The sequence below is a fragment of the Ceratotherium simum genome, chromosome 9, assembly GCF_057802395.1.
Source record: "Ceratotherium simum simum isolate JZ-2026a chromosome 9, ASM5780239v1, whole genome shotgun sequence".
Classification (NCBI taxonomy): Eukaryota; Metazoa; Chordata; class Mammalia; order Perissodactyla; family Rhinocerotidae; genus Ceratotherium; species Ceratotherium simum.
The window spans coordinates 82,339,136-82,357,046 of NC_141908.1; the positions used below are offsets into that span (position 1 = coordinate 82,339,136).

The window sequence follows — 17,911 nt, forward strand, 5'->3', positions numbered from 1 at the left end:
AGTTAACCGGGAGATAAACATTGTTAGAAGGCTACAGAAAGAACTTGTAACTTCCAAACACGGATAGCACGGCACAGAAAGTAGGGTCACCCAGTATGAAGGGTGGAGTCATTTAGAGTGGGGCCGAGAAAGCCCACAGTCTGGAGTCATCCCTGAATTTATATTATGTTCAAAACTGGATGCTCAAAAATGTTGTGAAGTGGGTAATGTATCTTTAGACATATTCTAAGCAAAAGTTATACCTCTAAATATGGAAGCTTCGGTCGTCTAGAATATTCACTTACTTATGTAAACCACCTTGTTTCCTTATGCCAAAGAGATTACACTTAACCCTCTCCTCTTAACATTTCAGCAGGGCAGGTTGTCCCCCACCTAAATTGTCCAATTTGATATTCTTTTGCAAGTCAGATTTATTATTACAGAATAATAATACTGCAAAGCTATCTTATCCTTCCTCATGCAAAGAAATTTCTAGGCAAATGATTTTGGTTATGAGAGTTAAATTACTCATCTGATCATGGAGTGACCAGGGACTGGGAGGCAGGTCTGTGGAGTCTGGGCTAGTGCTTTTCCCACTGGATCCTGTAGTTCCTAGTTGGCCAGCCTTGGGCTGTCAGGCTGCCCAGCTCCCTTGCCTGCTTGGGAGATGTGGCAGCCGATATTTACAATTTTCAAAAACATCTTCCTGGCCCTGCAGCATCTACTGTTCTCTTTACCTTAAGTTTTACTAGGGTGGCAACCCAATCGCTCAGCTTCCCTTCCAAACTCACAGCAACACTCCTTATACCTGCCTTCCTACTCAGAGACTAGACAATCCAGCAGGTCCAGGCGCTGTCGCCATGGTCTTTAATGTGAAATTTTATTGAAGTTTGTTGTCAGATTCATTTGGTGAGGGATAGAAGTGATTCACCACTGTATCTGTTATCGTAAGTCCACAGAGTGAAAAGAAAGTTTGACTAGGACGGCGTCCGTGTAAATGACAAATGTGTTCACTGTTTCCAGCTAAGGAGGCCACTCTCTGGGGGAACCGTGGCATAAGGGAGGCTGGGATCACAGCGCAGTTGGAGCCTCTCCCTTCCTCCTCACCGCGATGCTGTCTCCAGGAGGTCATGAGTGGAGGAGGAGATCTCAGTAAGTGTTCTCTTCAGTTCTGAGAATGTCCCCAGGCCTGTCATCTCCCTCTTCCCGGGGTTTTAGGCTGATTATATGTGCATCTTCCTTCTTGGACTATGGACCATGTGTAGCCACCCAGATTTTCCTGCCTCTGGTTTGCCATCTCTTCCCTACTTTGTTACCAACCCCATCCTGTGAGCTGACTCCTCCTACCCTCACTAAAATGATTCTCTCTGACCTTTGCCCTTCTTCCCTCCTCCACAAGCTTCAAGTCATCCTTTCCAAATACGCTCCTATTTAACACCATCCCAGGACAAACTTTCCCCTCCAAATAAACTGCCTTCAATAAGCCTCTCCTAACCCCCTAAACAAATAACATCCCATAATCCACCTCATTCTAAAATATTGCTTTTCATAACATCCAACCATTTGCTCCCTTCCTCCTCTCAAAGAAATAAACTATCTTCAGTGCTCCTTCTCATGTGGTTACTGAGCTACCTCAGTGAAACTATAAAACACACACACAAACACACAAACACACATACACACACACGCAACAGCCTCCCAAGGAAAGAAAGATGATCTAATACAATCTTTCGCCTTCCCTTTCTCTCTCTGAGAAAGAAAACTCTCGTGAGGTAGATAAGGACCCATTTGTGTCTCTCTTAGGATTCTTTTCCTGATGAAATAAGCTAAGGAGAAATACAGTGAGCATTGCAAGGCGAAACACATTCTACTGTTTATTACACATATTACATTCTTAAATAAAAATGCGTCACATAACATTTTTTGCATAGATATCTTACAATATACCAATTTAAAAAAGAATTATGAAACAGACCAGTAACAAAAATAAATTTTTTCTTCATTAATAATTTTGTAACATTAACATACCACCATCATATAATACAAATAATAGTTTTAAATCTTAAGACTTTTGTACAGCAAAAAAACTTGACAAAGTAATATATTTATATATATATATAAAAAGCTTAAAAAAAATAAAATGTCAAAAAAAGGCATAACCGAGGGCTCTAAGACTGGGTACTTCTGTGATATATTATAAATACCAGAGAAGGCCTGAGAGAATGTGACCGGGGAGGGGCTGGGAGTCGGTCTCTCCAAACACGCTTGTTAGACACATCCGGCAAAAAGAAAACAACAGTGCAAAAACAAACCTCTTCAAGCCATGGTTCAGAGGAGAACAGAGATCTGAAAGAAAGTGGTGGTGGGTGGGAAGTCGTGTGGCGGGAGCGGGAGGGGTGATGAGAGAGGAGTCGGGGAGGATCTGTGGGAAGGAAGGGGAGGCTTCAAAAACATGAACATTTATTTTTGCCTCTGTGTTAGCAAGGAGATCTTGGCCATAACAGGTGTATTTCTCCTCCCTGGAATGAAGCAGAAGTGAAAGATAAGGAAATTAAACTAAGTCTGAGTTTAGGTAGAAAATGCATGCTGGGAAAAACCCAAAAAGGTTGAGAACCAGCCAATGAGTCCAAAAGCCTTTCAGGACCTAGATTGGCAGAAATCGTTCTGCCTCTGGTCCCAAGGCCTAGGATTAAAATGTCCCCTCTGCCCCCCGCAGCCCCTCCCTCTATGTGGAACTCCCAGTGTGGTTTCAATATACTGGCATTATAAGCATCCATCCCCCGAAAAGATATTAGGCACTGGTGGCTACTCCTCTTAAACATCAGTAGCCTGTTTTCCTTCTGCGAAGGTACCATAGGTACGTATGCACACTCTCTAGGCGTGGGCACACATACCACCCTCATTATTCTGATGTGGGGTCCATTTTATGGCAGTAGACAGAAGCTGGAGTCAAAGCAATTTATGATTCCAAAGCTCACAGTTGAAAAAAATTGTATAAACAGTCCCCAACAAAGAACATATCACCCTTCCCTCGGGACTACAGAGAGGGAGCCCTGTTTGAAAAGTCTCTTGTTTGGAATATTTGTGAAGGGACAGCCTAGGATTTCTCTCTCCATTTTTGATACCTGTTTCCCGAGGACTTATACATAACTGCAGAAAACCTGAGGGATACAGTACTATATTGGAAGGGTGCACAGAAGAAGGTTAATTGCAGCTTTATTGTTCCCTTTCCTGGGATCTATTAGGAACCAACAGAGGAGACTGAAGAGAGTGTTAAGAGCAGGAGAAAGCCCTGGAGCCTCAGGCAGTTGGTCCTGGGATCTCACGTCTACAAGCAGTTTGCTGCCTTTGACACATTTTTGTTGTTCCCTCTCAAGTATTCCCAAAGATCCTCATGGAGGAAAGTAGGCCATCAAAGAGGCATTGATGTGTACTCAGGCCAGCCCCTCCAGTTTTCAAACTGAGATATCACCATGTTTACCGAAATTTAGTCCAGACTCAGAATGCCAACTCTCTCCTCCTGCCCCCACCCCACGCCTGGCAGGCAGCCACTTCCGGAAGATGCTGGGGAAAGCCTCCACGCGTACATTTCAACCAGGTTCTATTCAACGAATTTTCACTTTGGCAAAGATCTGGTTGCAAAACTGCCACCAGAAATGATGGCCCTCATAAGATTTAAAACAAAGAAAGAAACAATGAACCTGATTTTTGTAGTTAAATGTGTTTCATCTCTCTGACTTTCCCTACCATCTTCCTTCTCCTAAAACCAACTCATGCAAGACAAAAGCGCTTCATGCTGTAGTTCATGTTTCATGAAATGACTTCTGCAGGGGAAACCATTTTGAACCAATAAAACTAATCAGCAGGTTTTGTTGTTCTTACCATGTGACTTCCTTTCTTTCAATTTGCCGTAGGATTCAGGAGTGGGGTCGATAGGCAAAATGTTCTGGATGAGCCACCCTGAAAGTCCCATTTATTTCCCCTTTGATGCATATAGACATGGCTAATCTGGAAGCTTAGCCCAAACTAAAGTCCTTAAAAAACCTTCTCTGGCTTCTAGGTTCAAAGAAGACTTTTTAAAAATAGGAATCAGATCTGCTAAGCACGCACGAGGTTGGCCGTCTTTTTACCCTGTTATAATCAGGCAATCAAAGATGTAAAAAGGGCACAAGAGGTGCAGGTGGGGAGGACATGGGGCTTTGAAGGGCTTCGCAAGGGACAGTACACAGAGAGGAGAAGGAAATGGTCAGCACAACGCTGATCTTGGGGTCTCCGATAGTTTTATAAAATGCAGCTTTGTCATGGAATCTGAACATCTCTTTTTCTGGACATAACACTCATCACCACCAGGCATTAAGCTGGGCCAGTGAACCATCAGTGGGACAGAAGGCCAGTAGCGAGGAGCAGCATTAGAATTTCAGGTTTGCACGTCTTTGACTTACAGCCATGTGGTAGCAGGAAGAAGCATAACTTGAAATAAAGAAAACTGTTAATGGCTTAGAAACACTCTTTTTCTACACATCCAACTCTGAGCCCTGCATTAGGTGTGCTTGGGAGAACCACCACAAGACACATCAGGCCAGGCTTTTCCTTTCAAATTTGGGATCCCCTGGAATGTTAGGAGGTAACAATTTAAACGAGAAAGCAGTTTAATGTGCTTCAAATGTCCAATAAAGCACTGTTTTAAGTAACCTGTCCTCTTGGGAACGAAACAGCTCCAGGTTATTTCTAGGAAAGCCTGTCCACTCTAGCAGGCTCTTACCAGCCATCTCTGCCATTTCAGAGATGATGGATATTTTATTACAAATCTGTTTCCAAAATGAATGGGGCTCCCCTCCCTCCCATGGATAGGACTGCTTCTCACTCACAGGTGTCATGGAGCTGGAGAAGAGTTTCAAAGCCATACACTTAGCACCCACCAGATTCTCAGGCCAATTCTCACAGTCGACAAATGACTCTGAAGCAAGCAAGCCCCTCCACTGCGGTTCAGCGCACCCAGCTCTGAGAAAGGTCAGGAGCAGATTACAAAGGACCTCACTGGTACAAAAGAGAGAGGAATTACCGAACATTTCAGACACTGATGAGGACCAAAGGGCCTTTGTTCCGTCACATTCAAATGAGATCTTTTCAAGACCACAGATGGCAACAGGGAGCAAACAAGAAATGATTACTCTTTTGCATTCTTTTTTTCCAAAAACTTTCTTTTTAATACAGCCTTGCATTGGTCAGTTCAAAAATTAAATTAAATATTATAAACCCTTAATAATAGCATTTCGAGAGGCAAGAGCGGCTCTGGCTGGGGAGAGAACGTTTGTGAATCGTGGCAGCCACAGCTAATGCCATCACTGGTGTGTGCGTGCATTCATGCTGGAGGCTGCTCCAGAAAGGGAAGTCAACGACCAAGGAACCTGGGGTGTCTCATGTTTCATCTAGTGCACTGACTGGAGGCGCTACAGTTTAATACAGCCAAGGTTCAAGGTCCCTCACACATCCTTCATCCAGAAAGGATGCGCCACACATTCAAATACAGCCCCAGGGTGCGCCCTGATGGACTGGCCAGAAAATGCACTCAAATGCAGTGGAGGACTAGAGATTGTCAGCAAGCAGTGCTCCAGGAATCGCTTCTAAGTCATGCCTAGTTTTAAATCTTTGGAATAAAACTGATTTTTTAATACCCTCCAACTAACATATACATAATTGCCTCCGGCAAATGGGCAGATTTTGTGTGTGTGTTTTAGGGTGGTGGTTCTTTTTGTTTTTTTTTTGTTTTTTTTTTGTTTTTGGTCTAAATTGAAAAAATGAAAAAGAGAAAGAAAACTTTGAGGGCCAGACCTCAGAATGCCCCAAGAGTCCAACTGGCAGCTACAGCATTTGTGATAAGGAGGCTCCTTCACCCTCAGACGAGCAGTTTCAACATCTCAGTGAAAGCAAAGGTTGCAGAAAGCTGAGAAACCAAATGCCAAGGATCCTGAAGGTCGCTGTCACAGATGTCTTTGTGTTTCTCATATTATTACTTCCTTTTAAAGACTTCAGTTTTGCATCCCGACTAGGGTGGGGTGGCATTTTAACAGTCAAGGAGTCAAATAGCCAAAGGAGGCAGGAGGGGAGCCAGCTGGTGTGAAGGAGCAGCAACATGTGTGGACCAAGTGCCATCTTTGTTTTGCAGACGTGTCTTGAAGGGATGGTCCCAGAATATACAAAATATACAATCTGTCCTAATAACCACCCCGCTTGCTTGCATAGGCCATTTAATGGTCCTAAAGGCAGTCTTTGGAGTTGAGGCCAGTGCCAGCTAGCTAAGAATGCGGGTAGACAGAGACCGATACTGGACGTGAGTGTGGGATGGAAAGTGAGGACTGTAAACCCCCTTGGAGCCAGCCTGCAGAATAAATGGGAGCCTCTGTGGATCCTGGCTTCCTGGGTCACAAGTCATGGTGGGCCTAGCCAAAAACAATTTAGAAATATGTCTCTCCATTTAGACAGACCATGAGAGAAACATCTCAACCCTTTCCTTAAATGTCCACCCTTTGCACCCACAATGGCATTTTGAATTGTGTGTTTTAACAAGTGGGGTGATACGAGCTCAGTGGGTATGAGACAGGAAGAAAGGATGATGTTTGTTGAAGCCACTAGACTTTGGAGGCATCCTCAGTTTTCTCCACTCCTGGAAAGAGTGATATTTTTGGCTTTTTGTCAGGTCGTAACCCAGAGTCAGGTTAAATATGCAGCTGCCCTTTGAGACTAGCGACATCTATGCTGAAACTGGTTATAGGGGAGCAGTGACAGACAGCGCGGGGTGGATCACCATGAGCTGAGGTCAGGGCGCCTCAGAGGCCGAGAGAGCTGTGACGTCCCATCTGATGGGCTGCCTTGAGAGCTGGGCATCCAGGTGCCGAGAGAGTCCTGGGGAGGCTTAGTCCATGGAGAAAAGATAAAACATTTAAGCTTCCAAATAAGCTTTTCAAGTTTCGTTAGCAAAAACAGAGAGATTAAAAAGAAAAAATCTAGCACTGGCAATAAGGTGAGGCTCAAGGGATATACTGTGATTTATCATCAAGGACTTTATTCTCTTGGCCACTTTGCAGTCATGCTAGAAGTTTCCAGAATCCCTAGTGCATATGGTGTGCAAGAGTCAAAAAGTAAGAAAAGAAAACTCCTCCCTTGAGAGTGAAGTCTAGAGAAATGCAGGCCAGAAAGGTGTAAGGTGTTATTCCAGAGTCTGCCGCCGCTAAGGCCGTTGGTATCAACTGGAAAGATCTCAACAGTACTAAGAAGAACCAAAACCCATCAACAGTTCTGTGAGGAGGTCGGACGCACGGAATAGCAGGACTTTTCACACACAAAGGACAATGAACCAAGAGTTAATTTTGGCTACCAAACTGCAATTTGGTTTTCTAGGTCATTTTCTCCCAACTACTTAAAAGAAACGTTAGTGCTACACATATGCAACTTTAAGACGTGTATTCTCCTATCAAGTTGCACTGAGAAGCCAGTTAACTAAGCCCCTCTCACTGTCGTCCACCTGCAGAGATGTCACATCCATTTTCTCTGATTTCCATTGGCAACAGCGGAAGTCATTCCAATAGTGCTGAAGTAAGCAGCCAGTCAGCCTTGCTGAGTTCACCTGGTCTCCTTCCTCTTCGTCTTCTACCATCTGGCGAGGGCAAGGCATAAAGAATAGACGCATATATTTTAAATACAGCTGAGTGCATGACAGTGTGTGCATGTGGGTCTAGGCGTGGATGCGTGTGGGTCTGTGTGTGTACACAGAGGTTGATACGTGAGAACTTTCTTCTGCGAGGCAATGGGTCCCCGCCTGAAGTCCAGCCCCTGCCTCACGGCATTTCCTTCAGACAGCGGCCGACGCCATGGCGACTCTGGCCTCTAGGGTTTTAGATATGTCTCTTCATGTGGAGGGCAAGATGGTCAGACCTGGAAAAACACCTGGGAAATACAAGCAATGACATGGATATTAGGTCCAGGCAGAGAATTCAGCCTCCACCACCACCCACACATTTGTGTGAGAAACAAGGCAGCGTGTTGGGAAGGTGAGCTCAGGGTCAGACTGCCTGGGCTCCCACGCCAGCTCTTCTGATAGCTGTGTGACCCTGGGCACGTTAACCTCTCTGTGCCTAATTCCGCCTCAGTAAACTGGGGATCATTATAGCTCTTACCTCCCGGGCCGGCTGTGAGGATTAAACGGGATGACCTATGTCAAGTGCTTGGACCACTGCCTGGACCCAGTAAGACCTCAGTGGATGTTAACTATTGTCATCATAAGTGTCACTGGTAAAGAGGAAACGAACATAAAAGTGGCTGGGAAACAACACGTGTTGTGCCGTGTCCTATAAATACGGTCAAGACCGCTTAGCCTGTGTCTCCGAATGGTGGAACTCAGACGTCTCAACACGCAGATTTTAGTCTTGAACTTTAAGGAGACAGCCCAGAAATGCTGCCTGTGATGGCTATGAGTCTACGCAGACACTCCCTCTTCAAGTCACGGAGAAGGATGGAGGAGGGAGCCCACATTTACCGAGTATGGTGTCTATGCAGGCAGCGGCCAGGTGTTTCCCCAGTATCACCAGTAACACCCTCAGCAATCTTCCACGGTAAGTGTTCACACCCCTTTTGTGTGTGGTAAGGAAGCCGGGGTGAGGGCTCCATGGCTATCCCAGGCAGATCTGCAAGCCCACTCCTTCCAGCTGTTTCTTGGTGGGTAAGGTCCACCAGTGAGTAGCATCCTCAGCCTCAGAGTGAATGCAGTGGTTGTCTTCACTCCCTCCCTTTCTTCTGACACCCCGCAACTTGAGTTTCCCTTGAACGCAACTCTTCCACATTCTCAGTTGTATGGGGCTGACTCTCCTCCTAAGGCTGACATTACCGCCATAGTGATCTGCTAAGTGACAGTCACGTGACTCATAAACATCAATGAGAGCCAGCCCTGGGACATTTGCTGAAAGTGCTCACTTTCCACTGGGGCTGCTAAGCTACTGAGATTGAAGCCTGGAGCTGCTGTGGGTGTCCGTGTGGGAAAGAGCCTGCTTGAGAATGAAATGAACAGAGAAAAAAGGGGCCAGGGGACAGAAAGAAAGAGAAGAGTCCTGATGACAACATCTGAGGACCTGGATCCAGCCGAGCCTCAAGAGAGATCTAATTCTGTTCTTAGTTACCTTAGTTACCTTAGTTACCTGATGAATATGCTTTGAAGCTAACACCAGTCGGCGTCAGGCTCTGTATCTTGTAACTAACAAAGCAGGCATTTCCATATCCCTGCAGCCTGCAATCTAAACTTCTGGCTAGAATCCCAGTGAAGGCAGCACCTAAAATGGCAGTGACTCTTAGCTCTGGGTGTATGCTCTCCCTCTGGATCCTTCTGTTAACACTGGCCACTCTCCTACTTGTGAGAACGTTTCCAGGCTGCCCCGGAGCCTGAGACACCTTCACAGTCCAAAACTGTCGTTAGGAGGTTAGCAAGCTGCCGTCCTCAGGCTGGCAAGGCTCCTGTTCAGTGCAGGATTTCCCTGTTTGTCCATCCTTATAACAAACAAACAAAAAATCCCACCCTATCCCCTGACCCCAACATTCTCCACCAGTTTGTGTTCACTTCCTAAATAGGTACATGTGCAGGACAGAACCCCAAGGAAATGAAGCAAAGCAGAACAAAAGTAAAATGAAAAACAGCTAAGAATGAGAAAAGTACAGGAGAAACAATCTAATCCAATCACAGATTGAATAATAATAATTCTAATTACACCCACTTATTCCAGGCCCTGATTTGGTATGAGCAAGATACTTGCGTAATCCCTCCCTCCGAATTCCATCTAAAAGGGATTTGATTTACTATGAAACAGTGATAAATTTTCTTTAAAAGCAAGTCCTTGATGTCACTTGTAGCAGACAAAATGGTACAGCCAGCACGGACTCAGCATTTAACGTGCATAGCCCTGCCCTGCCCTGTCCTGTCCTGGGGCACACCCAGTGCTGCCCTCTGCCTGCTCTCTTTCCTTCCCTCCCTCTCTGCCTCTGTCCCTCCTTTCCTCCTTTCTCTGTCCCAACAGACTACAGAAAGAAGATCTGTACTGGGAAGTTCTTTTTGTAGGTATTTCCTTTCTAAAGTTAACAGCCTAGCAAGAACTCTACAAAGAGGGTGCCATCCTTATCCCTACTGCCAAAGGAGATATTCATCAAAAAGAGGCAAAGTGAGAATTTGAACCCAAGTAGCCTGATTCCAGAGCCCATGCTTTTAGCATACTTTCTCTTTAGGCTGAGAAGAAGGGAGAGCTGGGCTGTCAGTTTAAGGAGTTTATAGTAGGCAGAATAATGGGTGGCCCCCTAAAATGTCTACACCTAATCCCCAAACCTGTGAATGTGTTGGGTTACAAGGCAAAGGAGAATTAACGTTGTGGATGGAATTAACTTGCTAATCGGCTGACCTTAACATAGGAAGATTATTCTAGAGTATGTGGGTAGGCCCAATATCATCAAAAGGGTCTTTAAATATGGAAGACAGAATAGACAGAGCTGGCAGCATGAGAAGGGCTCAGGGGCTTTGCTGATGAAGGAATGGGGTCAGGAGCCAAGACACGGGGGCAAAGCCAGAGGCTGGAAAAGACCGCCCCTCAGAGCTCAGAAAGAACGCAGCCTGGCCTTGATTTTAGCCCAGTGAGACCGGTGTTGGACTTCTGATCTACAGAACCGTGAGATAATAAATTTGTAGAGATAAATGAAGATGATACTAAATTTGTGGAACTGGTAATGGCAGTAACGAGAAAATTAATCTGGAAGCTATCTGGTCAGGCCTGAGCAGTCAGGGCCTGTGAGAAAGCAGGCAGCAGGAATCTGCCTGTCCAAAGGGGAACACGGGGACCTGAGACGGTGAGAAGCGAAGGGGAGGTCTTGGCCGTGGACACAGCTTCTCTCCTTCCCCTCCTATATCCTTGGAATTACAGGGAAACAGTATTCTTGATACAGAACTTCATCTGCAATAACCACTCAGTTAATTCTGTGTTCCAGACTTTTCTGCCTTTACCAACTGCCTACTCTGGGCTGGGTATCTGGCAATATATGTAGAGGCATCTATCTTTACCCTTCATGTTCTTTCAGGAAAAAAAAAATGTGAAGAAAACAAACCCTATCTTTAACATGGTATGAAATGTAATTGCACCCTCCTGAATCAAACTGGCATCATCATTTGTTCAAATTCTAGGAAGTATGTGATGCTTAGAATTAGACTAGGTCCTTCACCGTTGAGGTTTTTATTTAAATTCGATACACCAGCAAGATACTTAGTCATGATTAATTTATATCTATTAATTTATACATACTAAGCTCCACATAAGAATAGTAAAGTAAAAAGTAATAGATAAACTCAGCATCTAGAAATGCAGAATCAAATAGTTCTAAGGGTAATATACCCCCAGAGGGTGTTTACGACTATACAGCAGTCAGATGACCTTAAACAAGAAGGTCCTTAATGATTGAAATTTGTTCACTGCAGAGACTAGTCAAACCCCTATTGTCGTTTCTCCTGCTTATGAAAAGGCACACGAAGGGCACATGGCCCTCAAGCCAACAGCAACGGTCTAGGGCACCAAAGGGTAGATCCGGCTGGTATCTCTCACTGCCTATAAGTGGGCTGACTCAGAGATCAAAGAGTAAAATGCCTCCTCTGAACTGAGATCTTGGAGGTACTGCCCCGGGAGCAGCCTCCCCCGATTGTAACTGTGCCGAGTGGGTTGAACAATGGCCTGCGTACCACCACCGGTGGAAACCGAGCCCTGGTCACCATACAGCAGCCTCCTGCTCTACGGGCTGAGAAACAAGTTCATCCCTCCAGCAGCTGGTCGCTCAGTGGGCTGTACGGTTCAGTCTGATAGCAAGGAAATGGCAGAGCCACCTCACTGCTTTTTCCCCAACCCAAACCTGAAGCCAGAGGTCACAAAAGCCAATGTCTTCAGGGGCCAGGCAGATCAACTAAATTAGTGCAAGGCGTCACGTGTAAGAAACACACAGCACTTTTGGGCTATCTGATTCCACTTTTGATAAGACAGGGATAGGAAGAAATATGGCTCTTCTGTAAGAGGAGATGACAGAGCAAGCGCGATGATACATGGCAACTGGCAGTCTGCCTTCATATTGGGGAGAAATTAGTGATCACTTGAGTATCGCAAACAGCTAATGATTACTATCAGCTCCAGAAAGTTATGGCCCCGTGGGAACGCAAGTCCATTGTGACCAGGTCTTCTGATTTTTCCAGACAAAACCAGAAATACAGAGATTTTTGTGGCATAAAGCAATTTTATTTTTATTTTTGTGAGGCAGATCGGCCCTGAACTAACATCTGCCAATCCTCCTCTTTTTTTTTTTTTTTTTTTGCTGAGGAAGACTGGCTCTGGGCTAACATCCATGCCCATCTTTCTCTACTTTACATGGGACGCCGCCACAGCATAGCTTGCCAAGCTGTGTGTCGGTGCGTGCCCAGGATCCAAACCGGCAAACTCTGGGCTGCCTCAGCAAAGCGCGCGTACTTAACTGCCTGCGCCACCGGGCTGGCCCCAATAAAGCAATTTTAAATGTTAGCAAAACAAACAAAAACTTATGTATTTTTTAATGTAGTCCATAGGCAAAATACAAGTGTAAATCAGACTCAGTCCATGCTTTATGGAAAGGAAACCCCAATCCTAGTTTAGCCTCCAGATAGGGTAGTCTGATGGCTCAAGTTATAAGAGGCAAGAGATAGGTTTCTTATGCTCCTACACAGTGTGGTACCAACAAGATTCAGTGTCCTGCTAAGGGCTACAGATGCCCTCTGTTTCTGAAGGGAAGAGTCTTCTAAGGAATGCCAGCTCCCTGGTCACTCCAGGCTTTTCTTTCATCTGCTCTGGGACCATGCCCATCCCCTGTGCCACCTCCCAGACCCTCTCTATTCTTAGCACAATCCCTGCAATTGAAACGCAAGCTGCTGCCTGTCATGACACCCGATGAAAGTCCAGCCCTGGCTTCTGACCGTGTAGAAAACGCACTGACGACAGGCCAGTGCCACAGGACCCTGAGCTGCTCGCCATCTCCCCCAAAGACCACATCACAGAATTTGTACCATCTGCTCAGCAATTTCTAGCTCCAGAAACCATAGTATATTTTGATGAAGAAAATAAAGCCAAAGGCTAAATGACCCATCTCTGACATCTCCTTCACTGAAATATCCAGTCGGTTTGAAATATTTCTCCGCATAAATCACACGAATGGTCAGATTTAATCTTAATATGTCAACTGCTGGAACAGTTGTGAATTCCTCAATAAGTCAGTTGATTTGAAGAAAGAAATACTAACTCTGACACTTTCCCCATAAGAACTCTATGTCTATATCCAAGCATTATGGCAATCCACAGTGCACAACTCCCAAGTAATGTCCTCCCCACCCTCCAGGGCCGGCTGTGTGTACCTACTACACTGCACTTTGACAACTCACAAAGGATTCGTCTTCAGCCCAGTTGATATAAGGCTCTTCCTCAAGAACTGTGGACAGAGTCACCATCTACGTAGCTTCTTTACTAGTAGCCAGGGCTACAGAGGAAGGAACCAGGGAAACTTGAGATGGGAGTTGAGGGAAGATGTCAAATAAGGAGACCCATCACTGGAGTATAATCTGTAGAACAGCCCCTGATTCAGGGGGACTTCTGGGTAACAGGATCGAAATTAAGAAACAGGTTGTGTTCCCTCAGAAGAAAGCTCCCAGGGAATGAGAGACAAGGGCTTCATGGAGTGACTTCCTCTGCCCCGGGGTGGGAGGTTATCTCTGGGCTCCAGGAGGCATGGGGGCTTTATTTAGTTCTTAAAGAATGAAGATAAGAGGAAAATAGCCTCTTCAGGAAGAAGGAAAAAAAATGGAGGAAAACATGAATGCTCATTTATAAGCATCTCAAAGGAGCACCAAGCCAACTGGCCACCACGAGACTTGGCCTCTCCTGCCCTGCTCTGCAAACACACACACACTGCTGAGAGGAAGGCCCGGCGAGGGGGGTGCCGGCACAGGCCGGGAGCAGGATGCGAAGGCGATCACATTTCCTCCCATGCAGAGCCAGGCCTCCACGGACATCCTGCACACCCCTCCTGCCATCCTGCGAGCTGCTGGCCAAGCCAGGGACCCTGAGGGTTTCAGGGCTTTTATTGTATTAGAAGCATTTTTCTCATCATAACCGAGACCTTTAGTATTGCATTAAAAAGATGGTTAATTTTCTTAAGCTTCCTTTTAAACACAGAAATAGGATTAGAAGGATAACACGCTCAGATGCAAGCCTATTATTTGATTATGTCTAAACCTAATCCTGCCTTCACCTTGGCCTGCAGAGTCTCCATTTTGGGGTTTATTGGCTGATAATGCCAGGCCTGTCAGACACTATTACTCATGTAGTATCTGTTGCTACGTGCTCTTTCTTCCACCATCAAATGCTGAAGGTCTAAAATGGAATTACAGGGTGAATTCTCTAAGCCTCACCATCTTTTAGACCTTTGGACCTATTTTCAAAGGCGAAAGACGGTTTAGGCCCCCGAAGAATGGGAACTGTCTTCGGTAAATTCATTTCCAATAGGGCTTCAGAGGAATGCCTTATAACCAGCCTTCCTTCTGTTCAGCAGGCTTTGTTCTTTCATGTTATCGAGGATGAGGGAAATGGCGTTGTTGTGAATAGAGAGATCGGGAGAAGCAGCTACAGGCGACCAGTCTCCATCCTGTACTTTTCATGTTATCCTAAAATTATCTGTCATATCATCTCTTTGAGGGTAGAAACTATGTCCTATTGACACCAGTGACTGCCGCGGCTCGTGATCCAAAGCTGGTGTTCATTAAACACTCGTGTAACTGAACCAAGAATTCATATCATCTCTGGATTACATGCAGGAAGGCACCCTTATCCCATTGGTTTTCTCAGTGGAGAAGTAAAAGGCATTCCCAGGCCTGAGTCTCTGTGAGAAAGGCTTGGGAAAAATCCAAGGGCAGCAGACAGCCCACCCTCCCCCCACCTCATCACCTCCACTCCCCGCCCCTCAGCTTCTAGGTTTCTTTACCTGTCGCAGTGGTTGCATTTAAAGGGCTTTGCACCTGTGTGTTTCCTGTAGTGCCTCGTGAGCTCATCGCTTCGTGCAAAACGCCACTCACACCCTTCCCACGAGCACTTATAAGGCTTCTCACCTGCAAGAAGAGAAGGATGACCATGGTCAGCACAGGGACAAGATGACCACACACATGACTGGTTCTGCTACCTGTTCATTGGTCCTGGAAAAGGGCTGTATACATCATTCTTGAAAGCCTACATTTCCTAACACAGCATGTCACATTTTCTTTAGTCTCCTGGTGATTTCTTTTTTTTTTTTAACCTTCACCAAGTGGTTTCACAAGATCCTCAAATCTGGAGCTGTCGTTTCAGTTCCCAGAGTCCAAGCATTCCTTTGACTGGTGAGGGATCAATTTTTATTTATTTTCTATTCCCTGGAGCACTTTGACCCCCACAGTCCAAGCAGAAAGGAAATGTGCTATTTTCATCTGAACCACAAATGCTTCTAATTCTATTTTTCTCCAGAACCTCCAGTAATTTACCATTTCAGCCTCTTATGTCTTCTCCCTCCTCATCTCTCCTACCACAAACTGTAGCCAGGTAGCTGACTGACCAGGCAAACAGCTCAGGTCTCCCAGAACCACTGCTCCTTCCAGAAAGCGAGTGGATGCACAGTCATGACAAAAGGCTTCCACTGGAGAGTAAAACCAAAATCACTTGGCGACTGCTGGCATTTACGTACAAGACACTCACAGAAGTCTTATTTAAGAAGCCCATAACTTAATGACTCCCGAGTATTCATATTAGAGGGAGAAACACATTATTACAAAATATTTTTGAAGTCAATTTGTAGAGCAACGTTTTAGCCACAGTGAGGCTGCTTCTAAGCACGAAATTCGAGCTCTTGTGCTCGAGTGACCTTTCTGCACAGTAAACACAGATGCAGGAACGTGTAGGAGAAAGTACATGACTTTTCCTTAGACCTTTTTTTAACCCATCAACGTCTGTCACCAAACATGACAAATATTTACCCTTCCTATTGTACGGGGCGCTGGTTTTAATTAAGAAGAAAAATAATCCTTAAAACCCCATGAAATGATGAGAGTTACTCGAGCCCTGTACTGAGAGGCAGGTTAGCACAGTGGTCATGAGCTCTGAAGACGACTTCCTGGGCTTAGCTCTCAGTTCCGTCTAACCTACTGTCTAAGCTACTAACCTCCCTGGCCTCTGTTTTCTCAGAGAAAATAACAGTATGTACCTCGAAGAGTATGGAGAGGATAAATTAATATAATTATACATTAGATATTAATTAGAACAGTGTCTGGGACAATTAAGATTCACATAACTGGTAACTATGATAAACTGCACACCCTGAATTTCAGGGTACACAACGTGCCAAAGCACCACAGCTGTCCCCCCATTTCTCCATTTTAATAGCACAACCTCTACTAGGCAGCACGGGAGAAGACGCTGTCTAGGTCCTCTACTTGATCCACTTTCTTCTTTCCACCTTTTTCCTTCCCTTTAAACTTGACTACAAAGCATTCACAATTCTTTATTTGTATCACCTGGAATCGAACCAAACACGACTGAAAATTGTTTCATTAGATCGGTGCCCTAGTGAGCCACTGCTCTCTAAGACCCATAACGGGGAAAGAGAATCACAGGCACTTCTTCTAAAGGGAAGCAAGAGGACATGCAGGAGGGCTGGAAACACAGGAGGAAACCCATTCAGTTCTGGAAACCAGAAAAAAAAGAATCACTGAGCAGTGTTAAAAGTTCACCTTCTGGATCCTTAAAGCCAAATTTAGAAAATTGCACCTGCTGAAGAGCAGGGAGCAGAGTGGAGATGTCACGTCACCTTTGGAGTCAGCATACCTGGAGTGTTTCTGAGTTTATTACCGACTCTGGCCTCAGTGTCTTCACCTGTCAAATGGGGGTGCGCTTCCCACGTTCACGGTGAGGTTTAAACAAGTGGTCGTGCATAAGATGTGTGTGGACCCAAGGCACGAGGAAAATATTCACGTCATTTGAACTCCCCATTCGTCCGTGTTCTCGGAGGCTGCTGAGGAGACAGGTCTAACCGGCTGTCAACACAGACTCTCAGGGCTTAGGCCCCAGGCAGCTGAGTCTGAGTCACACTGGGCAACCTCAATATTGGAAAACAGTCTTGTCAAGTTTTAAATATTTTCTCAGTACCTTGATGGAGAGCGACCGGAAAAACTGAGTGTTCTTTAGATCTGCTCTGAATGAGTGGGATGCTGAAGGGGAAGCAAAGGGACTCCAGGTGGAGAGAGACGTGCCCTCTCAGAGGGGCATGTTGGCATCATTTACTTAATGTTATTGATTACCCACAAGGCTCTGTTACTTCAAGGAAATCTGGCACAAACAACAAAAAAAGAGAATGAGGCACCGAAGACTTTACGAATTCAACACGCCCTCCACCCCGAAGGCCTCCGAATGCAAGTACAACTGGAGGCTCCGGACCCTCGGGGACCAACACACAGCCCACGTGCAGCAGGGCCTCTGCACACCCCATGGCATCCTACAGCAACAAGCAGAGACAGCAGTCCCCAAAATCAATCCCACAATCGAACTGGCCCATCCACCACAGGCAATCACATTCTGAAGGACACAGGAAGGACAGAGAGAAAATGGAGATTAAAGTGGATGTCTTTGGGTATTTTTTTTTTATTTCAAACTGTTTGATTTTCCCCTTAGTGAATTTTTTTAACTGGTTTTGTTTTATTTTGACAAATATTATCAAAGATTTAGTTATTTCCCAGAAAATAAGGTAGACTCTTAGTTAATTCTGGCACAAACCAATTCTCCTATCCAGTGGCTATTTCAGTGTCCACTTTGCCATTGTATAGACAAAAACT

The 17,911-nt window shown here is 45.3% G+C and overlaps 1 protein-coding gene across 1 annotated transcript in view; it reads right to left on the bottom strand.

The window, feature by feature from the left end:
• Positions 1 to 1,840: 1,840 nt before the first annotated feature.
• The window catches only part of KLF7 (KLF transcription factor 7), an 86,826-nt gene continuing 70,755 nt past the window's right edge, over positions 1,841 to 17,911 (bottom strand). The window contains exons 3-4 of the mRNA XM_004426841.3: positions 15,043 to 15,166; positions 1,841 to 7,923 (exon numbers count right to left, since the gene is read on the bottom strand). Coding sequence (XP_004426898.1) covers positions 7,872 to 7,923; positions 15,043 to 15,166 — 176 coding nt within the window. The 3' untranslated portion in view covers positions 1,841 to 7,871. The remainder of the gene's footprint in view (positions 7,924 to 15,042; positions 15,167 to 17,911) is intronic.